Source organism: Neofelis nebulosa, chromosome 4 (assembly GCF_028018385.1).
Source record: "Neofelis nebulosa isolate mNeoNeb1 chromosome 4, mNeoNeb1.pri, whole genome shotgun sequence".
NCBI classification, from domain to species: domain Eukaryota; kingdom Metazoa; phylum Chordata; class Mammalia; order Carnivora; family Felidae; genus Neofelis; species Neofelis nebulosa.
Window position 1 is genome coordinate 55,146,599 of NC_080785.1, and position 13,112 is coordinate 55,159,710.

Sequence of the window (13,112 nt, forward strand, 5' to 3'; positions counted from 1 at the left end):
GACTTCACTTGAAAAAAGTCTGTACCTGACTACAGTTATCTGTTTACTAACCTTTCTTTTGTTGTGTGCAGTTTTTTGCCATGTGTATATAACAGAGCACTCCTATGTAAGTGTGAAGGCAAAAGTTTCCAGTACAGCACATGAGATCCTGAAAGTTGTGGCAGAAAAGATCCAGCACGCAGAAGAGGATCTGGCTCTGGTGGCCGTCGCATTCTCTGGGGGTAAACGATTTTATGTCCTGGAATATTAATCTTTCCCTGGATCTCCTCTGAAAGGAGAGTAGACATTTTTATAGAGTGAATGTGCAGCTTGCCCCTTCTGGGTCCGCAGCTGGATGACCACAGTAACAATAAGAAGCCGCCTACCAGAGGTGTTTCCATGACAACGGTGGGGTACTGTTGGATACTGAATTTCCTCCCCAAGAACTGAATAAAGAGGCATGCCACTGTTTTGAAATATAAAGCTTTTCATATTTCATACTCTAGATAAGCCTTCTATTTTCATATTTAAATTAACTTGGGAAATTGCTAAAGGATGAAATTACTTTAGGAAGGAAAAAGAAAGACAGCCTAGTCATATTGCTGGCTGACAGTTTAATACTTAAAAAGACTCCCTGTTGAAGGAAATAAAACCCACACTAAGCTGAAAGCTCCCAGGCAATGTTCCTTCAGGTGGACGTGGGGAGTGAGGTCTGGTTATAGCTTTTCCTTCTGTTGGGCCTTATTTATCCTCAGAGAATGGTTTATTGTCTGTTTTGAATAAGATCACACAGATTACAAGCTCACACTATCGATCTACGTGACCTGAACAGACCCCTCCATTTTCACTGGGGCCGGTCAGATCTCGATGTTGCTGGCCCCCTATTTGGCTTACAGTCTTTATTTAATATCTCATTAACCCTGAGAAAAATAAAAAGAAAGTGACTTAGCATCAGTAGTTGAAAAATGGAAGTACTGTGTGAACTAATCAGCCAGAGATAGGGCTGGAGGGAGAGGGGGAGCAGATAACTGGCATTCCTGTTTACCCTTTGTTATCATCCTAGAGGAAAGAGAAGAATGTCAGAGTTTAACCTGGTGTTACAGCATTGCTGTGACAGAATCTTCTATTGCTTTGTTACTCAGAAGCAAGTAAAATGGTCCTACAAGATAGTGGATTACATATGCGAACCAATATAGCCTTCTGCCTGGGCCTAATGAGAGTCTCTCCCTCCCGCTCAAGGGGCCCTCATTGTGCATCCCATCATCAAAATATTATCTAGAGAAAAAGAGCAAAAGGGGGAGAAACATCTAGACTACATGAACTTTAATCGGAGAGTGGTCGAATTTTTAATAAAATATTTCAGGCATTCCAGATGTGATAAATGTGTATTATGTTTCATTTTAAATGACCAAAAATATTAAATTATTCCAAACAGTATTGAGCTTCCCTCAAGACAGTACCATCACAGAAAGTAGTCACCAGGTCCCCATTCTGCAGGAGGAAGGACCCTGAAGGAACTTGGTAGCACAACTGAGACCCATCTCCCTTGGGGGTGACTCAGAGTCAACCCAGGGCCACACGTGAATCTGGGAAGTAATGAGTAGCTCTTTGAATACTCAGTATCTATTTGATGGCCATGAAATACCATTTTTACACTCTATTAAATTAGATTCATCAGGGAGACCAGTGCCGTCGTAATGTGTATAGACTCAGTGCTAATCTTCGCTAGAAATATCAGCTTATCTCTTGAGTTATCCCACAGATGTGGAACTGTGCCATCATTTTCCATCAGTTAGTACTTTTGTCTGTTAAGAACCTTTCTGCCTGTAGCTTAATATTCTCCAAACAATAATGCTTTATGAAAAAGCAGGGGGGAAGAGTTTAATATATTCCTTGCTTTAGTTCCCTAATTTTCAATGAATAGTGTTTTAAATGCTACTTCAAAATGAAATGACAATGAGATCTACTCTTACTTTCTTTTGTCAAAAGAAGTTTAAAAACGTTGCAATGTTGTAGGTTTTGTGGATTTTTCTAAAAAGACTAGTGCTGTTATCCTCCTAGCTTTCAGGGTCATTTTGTACCTAGAGAAAGGTATATGTATGTAGTAACAGAAATCTGACTACCTAGTTATTCAGAGCTTAAAATTCTATGACCCTTAATCTTTTATAGTATAGTGACAAACCTGAAAATAAGAAAAAAAAATATTTCTTAGGAAATGGAAAAGTTACTATCAGAAAGCCATGGCATTTGACTCCGTAGCAAGTGCAGAATGGCTCTCATAAATCCAGATATAAGGTGGACATAGGAACACACAGGTTGTAAGAAACTGCAGCCGGAGGAAGAGGGAGACAGAAGAACTTGAGAGGCCAGCCGAGTGGGACCATTTACCACGCTCGTCAGCAGCCTGACATGAAAGTGCTATTGATCTTTATAATGCTGGGCCATAAAGAATATATTGGATTATCATTTGTGTACTCTGTATTAAGCAGAAATGTTCAAGACAAAATTTGGCCTTTGAACTGATTAAGTTATCTAGAAAAACGTATGTGGAATATTGCATTCCCCCACCGTGCTGGTAACGAAAAGGCTGACTTAGAAGCTGATTATGTTAAAGTGCACTGAACTCGAAGATTGGTTTAGTCAATTCCCATCTGTAATTTGTAGTTACGAGGAGGACTTTTTTCTATGAAGAAGGCTTTTGTGTTATAAGAGAGCTCCAGTGATGGTAGAAACATGACTGAAGGGCAGGAACAGTTTGTAATAAGGGAAATACGAAAAATACTCCACTTTACTAGTAGTCAAGAAATACAAAATAAACTGAGAATCTAGTTTTGGTTTTAGCTGAATAGCAGACTTAGCACCAGTAATGATCAGTGTAAGAATTCAAAAGCCATTGGGCAGTTTGTATCAGAAACTTTATTTTTTCTTAAGTTTATTTATTTTGAGGTGGAGAGGGGCAGAGAGAGAGGGAGACAGAATCCCAAGCAGGCCCTGCGCTGTCAGTGCAGAGCCCGATGTGGGGCTCAAACGCAAGAACTACGAGATCATGATCTGAGCTAAAGTTGGACATTTAACTGACTGAGCCACCCGAGCGCCCCTGTATCAGCAACTTTAAAAAATATTCATTCCCCTTTGATCTAGTAATTCCATTACTGGGAATCTATCTTTAAAAAGTCATCTATAAGCAGCCAAAAATTTATGCATAAGGATGTTGACTTCAGGAGTATATGACTGCTATAATAATAGATCCCATTTATCAAGCCCTTGTTATGTGCCACACCCTGTGCCAGTATTTACATACATCTTGCCATCTAATTTATATAACAAAAATATTGAAAACTATTAAATTGGTCAACAATAGAGGAAAGATGAAATGATGGTATAATGGACTGTTATATACCAATTAAACATGACATACCTAAATATTTTTGACAAGTGGTTATAATAAGTGCTTATAGCAAAATCAGAATATAAAGCCAGATATAGAATAATTATAAATGTATATGTGTGTATGTATCCATACTAATTTTGAACACATATGTATAAATAATTGCAATTATATATGTGTGTGGGTATTGGTTATACACATTTACGTAAAGATCAGAACAAAAATAGACCCAAGTGTTATCAAAATAGCCTTCATATGGTTATCTCAGAGTGATGGGATTATGAGTGAATTTTACTTTTCTTCCCTAAACTGGTCTGTATTCTAAAGAATGACTAAAAATTATAAGAAGGAATGATAAGAGGTTTCCACTTTATGGATAGTGAGCAGTGATGTCCATGCTCCCATTGGTGCCATTGCACAGAATATGCAGAACTGAATTAAATCTATATTGTTTGCTTTTAAATATTTTTCTTTGGCAGTTTTCACTTTTTAGATATACTGTGTATGCCTACCACTGTTCTTGTGTGTCTAATCTCTCTCCCTTTTTTTAATAAAGAAAAACATGAACTTCAGCCAAATGACTTGGCCATCTCCAAATCCCTTGAAGCATCTGGTCGGATATATGTCTACCGGAAAGACCTGGCTGACACTTTGGTAAGGACTTTGAGCCTTTTACTTGAAACACAAATGGCACACTGAAATCATATTTTTTTGTATGTTTTATAATACATGTTAGAAAAGTACATTGAACCACCCCCTCCTCTGGCCAACAATACACTTGTCAAATAACACTGCTTTTGCAAATCCAAGGCAAGTACAACTTCAGGAATCCTAAACCCTTCTGAAGTCAAACCCTGCTTCTCTCTGGGCCCCTGAAACAAGGGATATGAAAGAAGTGACCCTCCTCTCCAACAGAATCTTAATTCTATTTCTTCTTTTTGGGTGATATGTGGAGATTAGGCTGAGAAATGTACCCTGTGCAGATTTAAGGAGAAAGAGACTCCATATCCTTATTCAGTCCATTTGGTGCACTTTGGGTGTACCCCTCCTTCCCTGGAAGAAAAGATAGATTACCAGCCTTCCCCACGTAAGGTAGGCTCCTAACAATGGTACTTTGATGTAGATGAGGAGTAAGAGTTTGAAGAAACGTAGAACCCACTCTGTTAGTTATTTTCATTTCAAACTTAAGCACATTTATGCCTAAGCAGATGATTTGTCGTTATGTTCCTAAAACCCTCAGTGTTATGGTTGCTTTCTGCATGGTAGGATCAGGCCTCGGATCCATCACCCATAAAAGACAGGCTCTGCCAGATTGTGGTGGTGTCATCTAGACTCTTGGTCTCAGTCTACTTCAAGGAGCCATCACTAAGCTGGTTCTTTCTAGCTGACTCCTGTTGTATGTATAATTGAGGAATGTATACACCATATTGGTTAACCAAAACTGCTTATAATAGAAACATTTTATGTGAAATTACCTACAAGTATCAACCTACCATAATATTAATCATAGTCAGTTTTTGCACACAGTACCAGACAGGTGCTGAGTAATTTACATACAGTATCTCATGTAACATTGCCAATAATCCTGTGACGTTCAGAGAGGCTGAGTAACTTACTCTCACTTCCTACAGCCAAGGAAGGGAAAGTGCTAGGACTCTAGTTATATTTGGCTCTGAAGCTATTACACATGCCTTTCCTTTGTAGGTGGTGAGGGAGCAAAGGAAAGGAAAACGTTTGTCTTACTAGGGTCTTTCCACTTCTGAGTGTCCTTCAGCAGGTCGCAGGTCCTGTGTCTGTACATGATGTAATTCTGTCAATGAACTGTGACAAACACAATGCTGCACAGCATCCTTGAGCAGATAATGAGATTGGCTTGACTTTAGTCCTCACTGTAAAGGAGGACCATCTACCCTGCGGCTGCTGTGGAGCTCCTGGTGACGAAGGAGACCTACACTCTGTCTCCCATGCCCTTCTTCCTCGTGGTCCCCATAGACTTGGCTGCAGTTCCCTGCCATGCACACCTAGAGCTGTCTCCCACCATGGACCAGAGCCAGCTTCAGAAGAGTGGGAGGCAGGCCTGAGCAATGTCTTAGTGGAATAAGTAGGTGCTCACTCTGAAGTATGTTCCGAGATGAGCCAGGTGCCATCTTGCCCTCAAATGTTTCCCGCCACCACCTCTGTGCACCACCTAAAATTGCCCTGTCGGAACCCCAGCTTTCAGCATTTTATCCCCAAAAGAGTTCAGTTGAAACGGAATATTATAAGGGTAGGATAACATGTGGAGCCACTAGCATGCACTATATTTACATACTGATTAATCCTCTTGGAGAGCAGGAGTTAGAGCCCTGAATGAGTGGGATAGAGAAATAGAAAGTGTTTCTTGGAGAGGGCTGTGGACAGCCTTGGGCAACGAGAGGGCAGTACCAGGGTGAGGGATGCATTTAGGGAGAAAGGAGGAGGAATAAAAAGCCAAATCTCCAAATTAGTATGCCGAGATTTATGTTATTTCCCAGCTCTTGGCTCTCCCTGTGAATGCCTACAGCGTAGCATGGCATCTGGCTGATTCCAGACTAATCAGGCCCTGAGAAAGGTGGGCTTCCCTCTCTCAGCACCTCAGTATTTGCATGCATTTTCTCAGTCCGCCCTCATCAAGTACCACGCTGTGTCCCACTCTGGCCTACGGGCACAATTTGAACCTTGACCTGCTCTGAAGAGAATCACATCTGTGGAAAAGCTCTCTGAAAGTCTTTTGTCATTTGTTTTTTTTTTTTTTTTTCAAATTAGGAAACCTTTTCATAACAGTAAACCTTGTAAAATGCCAATAATTTTGCAGTTTTTAAATAGGAATTAATGTTTATAATCTGAATTCCCTTCGTCCTGTCATGTCCTTAAATTTTGCAAAGTCCCATTCTTTTTTTTCCCAAGTCATTAACAATTTTAACATCATTAGCTATTCAAATTGTGTGTTTTTTTTAAGTAAACTCTAACCCCAACATGGGGCTCAAACTCACGACCCTGATGAGATCACATGTCCTACTGACTGAGCCGGCCAAGATGCCCCTGGAGAATTTACATTTTAATTAGAAAATATCAAATATTTTGAAAAGATGCCAAATAACTTTTAATAAATTTAACAGTGTCCAAAGATTTAAAGTTGTGGTGGCATTTAATAATTTCATGCCAGATTTTAAGGAAACAGTATTACCAGACTCATACCTATTTGTGTAGGGAAAGCAACAGATCCTTAAAATAATCATCTACCACGGGGTGTAAATGAAGTAACATTTATTTTTTTATTTCTTGTTTAAATTTGTATTGCTTTCCACAGGCATTTTAATAAAACTTGTAAATGTGTGTCTGGGATGTGGCTTGTTAAACATATTTCCTGTAAAAGCCATGTCTGTCTTTATTGAAGTGCACCATGACATTTCTTTTGTTTGTTTTTATACTAACCTGCTGGCACATTAATTCTTACCAGAAGCCAAAGTGATTTCAGGGCTTTCGCTTTCATTATGCTGTCTGCTGGGGCAGTGTTTTATAATCAGATTTGTAGATGCACGCGCATGTGCGTGCGTGCGTGTGTGTGTATGTGTGTATGTGTGTGTGTCAGGGGGGAGGGGCAGGCTAACTCAGTGAAGTATCATTGATCACATTCTACTGTTTCCAAGGCTGTTTCCCAATTTGGTTGTATCTTACCAAAGATGAACAGACTAGGGAAAATATTAAGTGTACCCAGACAAGATGCCTTTCCTAATCTGGGTTTCTAGTGCCTTTCTGTGGCCAGCCAGTTCAGTGCCAAACATTTGGGAATTGCTGAGGGTCCTTTTGCTTCTGTCTGTTGGTTTAGAACCCATTTGCAGAAAATGAGGAATCACAGCAAAGGTCGATGAGGATTTTGGGAATGAACACTTGGGATCTTGCTCTGGAATTAATGAATTTTGATTGGAGTCTCTTCAATTCAATCCACGAGGTAAGTGAGTAGTGAAAAGATAAAATAAATGGTAGTGCTATTTCACTGTGAATTCTTCTTCGGAGAACATTTGTGTGTGGCTAGGTTTTAAGAAGATCCATCATCTGGTGATGCAGTTATGCTTAGGATACCATAGCCCAGAGATATTTGGGGACTTTAAATATATTGAAAGACTGACAGAAGCCTAGGAAAATCAGAATACATGATCATGCTTTATTTGTTCCTTATATAATCATACGTGTACTGTAGTATAAATATGCTATGTTTTTATATGTATGGATATATATGTATTTGCATGTTTATGAAGCTCTAGGGGGGTTGAAGAGCCATTTTACATTTGATGACTTTAATACTGATCCTTTTATTTTTTCTGTAAAGTTTACTCTATGTATACAAGAACCATATTTATGTACTTACCTACATACACATACAGCCATTCTTTTACTCAAAAACATTCTATAAATTTAGATTATGCTACAGGACATAAAGTACTTTCTTGAAAACTTTGAGGTATATTTCAAAGTTTTATGTTCATCAACCCTCCCTTTAAAAGACAGCTTAAACATTTATAAAATAGTAGGGGCAAAATGCTACTGACAGTTAAGGAATAAATGTAGCCAGTGGAAAAGGCTCACAGGAATCAGGAGATGAAAAATGAGACAGCCCTCTGCAACCATATGTTGCATTTGCTTTGCCATGTAGTAAAATGTTTCATTACAAAACAGCCTTTCCTTCTGAGGAAACTAGCGCAACTTGAGGACTTGAGCTTCACTTTCACTTTGGAATGTCTTTTAAATGTCTTCATATTTTCTCATTAAAAACAATTCCAACATTATTGTAATCTAAATTTTATTTTGCGCGCGTGCGAGAGAGAACATGCACCTGTGCACGCACATGAGCAAGGGAGGGGCAGAGAGAGAGAGAGAGGGAGACAGAGAATCAATCTCACGCAGGCTCCACACATCAGTGCAGGGCCTGATGCAGGGCTCGAACCCACAAACTGTGAGACCATAACCTGAGCCAAAATCAAGAGTCAGGCACTTAACTGATTGAGCCACCCAGGTGCCCCTATAATTTAAGTTTGAGCAAGTAGTGAACTCATTCAAGCTAAATGATTTGTGCCTTTGGAAATGTTAATAGAATAGGACATGTCCCTGCTTGTACTGCTTACTCAGTGTGAGAACTGGCGTTACTTCTGCAAAACACACAGTGCAGACGCACCCCTGTTCCTCTCTGCATCCTTGTTCCTTTCCCTGCAGGGAAATCTCCCTGTTCCTCTGCACATGGTCAGTCTATAAATAGTTGCTGGTTTTACTCAATTTTGTAAATTTTGGACGTTGCCGTAATATTATCATTCTCTTTCTGTTTATGATTTTACTATATCTTATATCCGTGGTTCTCAAAGAGTGGGTACCCAGACCAACATCATCAGCCCCACCTGGGAACTTGTTATAAATGCAGGGTTTTGGCCCTACCACAGACATACTGAATCAGAAAATTTAGAGGATGGGCCCAACCATCTGCTTTAACAGACCTCTAGGTGACTGATTCACACTAAAGTTTGAGAACCTTGTCAGAAGACTCTACCTGTGAGAGTTTAATGTGCATCTTAACAAATACTAGTGACAAACATTTCCCTTGTTTTTGCCGATAGAGCAAGTTCAGGAAGTTTGGATTTGATTCAGCCTATGATTTAAACTTTAGAACTTACTAGATTTTCATGTAAAAAGGCATCATCTGCACTTTCTAAAAATAACGTTTATGGGCAGATTCCAGGTGAACATTATTTAATAAGATCTCTCTAAAACTACGTTGTTGATCTCTCTAAAACTCCGTTGTTTCAAATTGAATATGTTGTTATTATTCTCAAGACCTGTGATGCTGTGAGAGCTGCTACCTGAAGTAGCTCTGAAAAATGAACCAACTTTTGTATCAACTTGTGTTTGTGCTAAAAATAAATGCTGGTACGAATCTGCCTTTCAGCAAGAGCTGATCTACTTCACGTTCAGCCGACAAGGAAGCGGGGAGCACACCGTGAACCTCAGCCTTCTGCTTCAGAGATGCAATGAAGTCCAGCTGTGGGTGGCCACGGAGATTCTGCTCTGCGGCCAGCTGGGCAAGCGAGTGCAGCTGGTGAAGAAATTCATCAAAATTGCTGCGCAGTGAGTTCTGGCGCTGAAAAGCATAATTCCTCTCGTCTCCTTGAGAGAGTACATTTTTTTCCTTGTGATGATAAGAAGGGTTAGGAGGTAAACGTATAATACTGAGTTAAGTGACCAAATGATGGAAAAGGTCTCTTCTTGAATATTTATGTCTTTGCATTTGAAGTATTCCTGCTATACAGTGTCAAAACACCGGCCTAAAGCAGTCTGCTCTGTGCTGCAGGATGATTAAGCAGGCAGCGCAGCGCCCACATGCTCCATCCTGGGGCAACAGGGAAGGTGATGTGAGCAGGGAGAATCATTGCAAATGAGGTGCATTTGAGGATTCTGCTCTTGACTGCTTGATGCCCATGGTGTGAACTTGGCGAACTCTTTAGCAGGCCCTGCCCTGGTCAGTCCCAGCTGACCTCTGAGCCACACCCCCTGGGTGCAGCCACTGTGAATGGCTGTCTATCCCATACACACCATCCTCCAAACCTGGACATGTGTTGTTGGCTCAGCCAGAATGACCCCTTCCACCCTACAAATGGCTGCCATTCCTAAGACCTAGGTCAAATGTTGCTTCCTTCCTGAAGTCATCCCTGACTTTCAAATGCAGGATCAGCCATTCCCTATCCCACTCTCCCTCACACACATGCTTTTTCGCTTTTAGCTTCTTTATTATATTTTTTAACTTCTGTGTTTAGGTAGAATCCCTTCACTTGGCTGGGTTAGCCTCCAGAGGGCAGGGACCATTGCTAAGCAAACATCGTACCTGAGATGTCTGGGGCAGAACTTGGTAAATAGCAGTGACTCCGTAAAGGTTAGTTGAATGACATTTGAGTAACTTGCTGGGAGCATCTCTTCAAATACCAGGTTCGTATCTTGAGACTGCTCTTGAGGCAGCTTCCAACAGAAGTAGGCAGCATGAATCAGAATCTTGCCCAGTTCCCTCTGCCTCCCATCTTGTTTCTCCTTTGTCTCCCAAAATAGTTTTTACATCACACCGTTTTGGAGTATATGTCCATGTAATGCATTCGGGAACTATATATTGATCATTCATTACATGTGCAGATCCATGCTGCACTGACCCTGTGCACAATCCCTGGCTTCGAGGAGTCTGCAATGTGCTGGAAAGGATGCCTTGATAATTAAAATGGCTAATGTGCAGAAGAGAAGGGGGGGGTGCCCTGTTCCAAGATCAAGTTCTGTTGGGGGCCTTAGAGGAAGGGAAGCTCTTAGGCCAACAATGTGGAAAAGGAGGATTGGAAAAAGATTCATGAGGAAAGTAGCATTCAAGTCTGTATTTGAAATCTGGGTGAACTGGACAGATAAGATTCCAACAGTTCACACTCTCCATGGAGGTGAACCTCACTGGAAGAGGGTGTTAGAGGGGCTCACTGGAGGCAGACCACATATGGTCAAAGAAAGGAACCTCATCCACTTTGGCCAGAGTGGAGGGGTATTTGTAAGAAAGGTGTGGGAGAGCAGGAGGTTGATCTGCAAAGGAAGATAAAACAAATTGTGAAGGATGTTGAATTTCAGGTCAAAGAGTTCGGACTGAATTGAGAAGACAGGGATTCATTACCAGGTGTCTGTGCCAGAGACCCATAGGAGCAGAGCTTTCCCCCAGGAAGGTTGATCTGGAAGTAGCACATAGACTGAACTGTCGGCAAAGAGACCCCACAGGCATGATATTTTGTTTACCTAGCAAGAGATGATGGAAGTACCTAGCCTGGTGTTTGGTGTTACTGACAATGGGAGGAGAGAGAAATAACAGAGACGCCTACATCTTGGATGGTTTTTATGGTGAATGTTCCTTTTTTTGATTTGGCCAGTGCATTCCAAACAGCCTGTGCAATTCATAAAGGTGAGGCTCTTTTGGATCAAAAGCTTTCTTATAAGTGCCAGTTACTTGGAGAAACGGGATGTTAATGTCCCAAGGAGTAAAATGACACCACACAGCTTAGTTCCAGTATAAGATTATATCTATCCTCAGGGAAATGAAATATATTCACATCTTCTCCTTATGGCCCCATGCTCTTGAATTATTTACTGTACTGGTCTCTCTGTCCCCAGCCCATGGAATAGAATGCCAACAGAAACATAAAGTTAAATTCCTCATAATCACACTGGTAGGAATAACCAAGGGAAAACAGTAATTTCCATGATCATGAAGTGTCTCCCCTGCCTAAGGCATCTATTTGCATATTCATGTTTCCCTTCCTTCTCACCAACCCCATCCCCCACCTCTGTGGTTTGAGTCGAGTTTATTTCCTCACACAGACAAAGGAATGTTTGCTAAACTGGAATGTTTCAGTGTCAGTCTGTTCTTATCATGGAATGAATGAACCTGGGTAACAAAGGATTCCAGACTGGATTGGTATCCAACGTTGGTACTGTATCAATTTGTCTTCTAGAAAAATCATTTTGTCTACTTACAGGTTCAGACATTAGTTATATGTGCTTTTTTTAAAATTATTATTGTAAGGATGACTTAAAAGGAAGGCAATTGTTTATGGGAGCTAAAGATAAAAAGATGAGAATTCTATCTAAGATTGCAGATAGATAAATGGTGTTGAATAAAATGAGGAATAATAAACCTTTTTATAATGAATAACGATAAAACCATTTCCCCCAAGAGTCTTGTTTTCAACTCCAGAAAGTGCTGTGTGAAAAGCTGCCTGTCTACAAGGCTTTCCGGTGACGGGCAGAATATAAAAATGAAATACGTACATACTCAAGCCATAAGGAATTTAATGTCTAGTGAGGAATCACAGAACCGTGGAGCCTGGGAATGTAAGAGGACCTGGGAGTAAGCAAGAGCCTCCAGCTGACGTGCTGTGATGTAGGGGCTGGAGAGCTCTTGCTGACCACAGGAGCCTCTCACCTCAAATCATCACTTCAAGAGATGAGCTGACTGAAAAAGAAGGGGGTATGCCTGGCTAACTCAGTTGATAGAGCATACTCTTGATCTCTTGATCTCAGGGTTGTAAGTTTGAACCCCACGTTGGCTGTAGAGATTACTTAAATCTTTAAAAAGCGAGAGAGAGGAATGGAGCTGACTCAAGTCTGTCCTGGCTGGTGTGAACTTTCCAGGGGTGTGATGAAACAGAAAGGGTAGACTGAGGGAAGTGGATGACAGAAGGGAAGCAGAGTCAAAGTATTGATGCCTTTAGTCACCAATGATTTACAAAAACAGGTGGATTTCTAAATCATTGACCAGAAGGCATCTTTATTTATCATGGAATATACCAAATAGCGTTCACCCAGGAGAATGGTGGCAGAAACCCGATGAAGTGACCAATCAGACTGAGTCTTGAGTCCTCTTGCCTCCCCTCTAACTGCAGGCACTGGACTCATGGAGACCCAGCAGTGGGGGGTCCTGCAGGACTGTGTCCACCCCACATATTCTAGACCCTAGGTATGGAGACAGCAGCACCTTTCCAGGTTCCACAATTAATGGGGATAGAACTTCGAAATGCTCCCCGATTGACTTTCTCTGCCCTGGATCCCAGGCACAGCTATATTGGGCAGTATCTAGCCCATGGTGCTGGGACTAGGAGCAGGCCACTTAGGGAGGACCTGCCAGGGCACACGCAGCTGTGTATGTGCCCCACATACACAACCCCAT

General features: G+C 41.1%; 1 protein-coding gene across 2 annotated transcripts in view; it reads left to right on the top strand.

Moving 5' to 3' along the window:
* Positions 1–13,112, top strand: part of RAPGEF5 (Rap guanine nucleotide exchange factor 5) — a 225,985-nt gene that overhangs the window by 189,135 nt on the left and 23,738 nt on the right. For both annotated transcript variants that reach the window (XM_058724848.1, XM_058724849.1), the window contains 4 exons: positions 72–221; positions 3,924–4,021; positions 7,215–7,337; positions 9,321–9,499. In XM_058724848.1, coding sequence (XP_058580831.1) covers positions 72–221; positions 3,924–4,021; positions 7,215–7,337; positions 9,321–9,499 — 550 coding nt within the window. The remainder of the gene's footprint in view (positions 1–71; positions 222–3,923; positions 4,022–7,214; positions 7,338–9,320; positions 9,500–13,112) is intronic.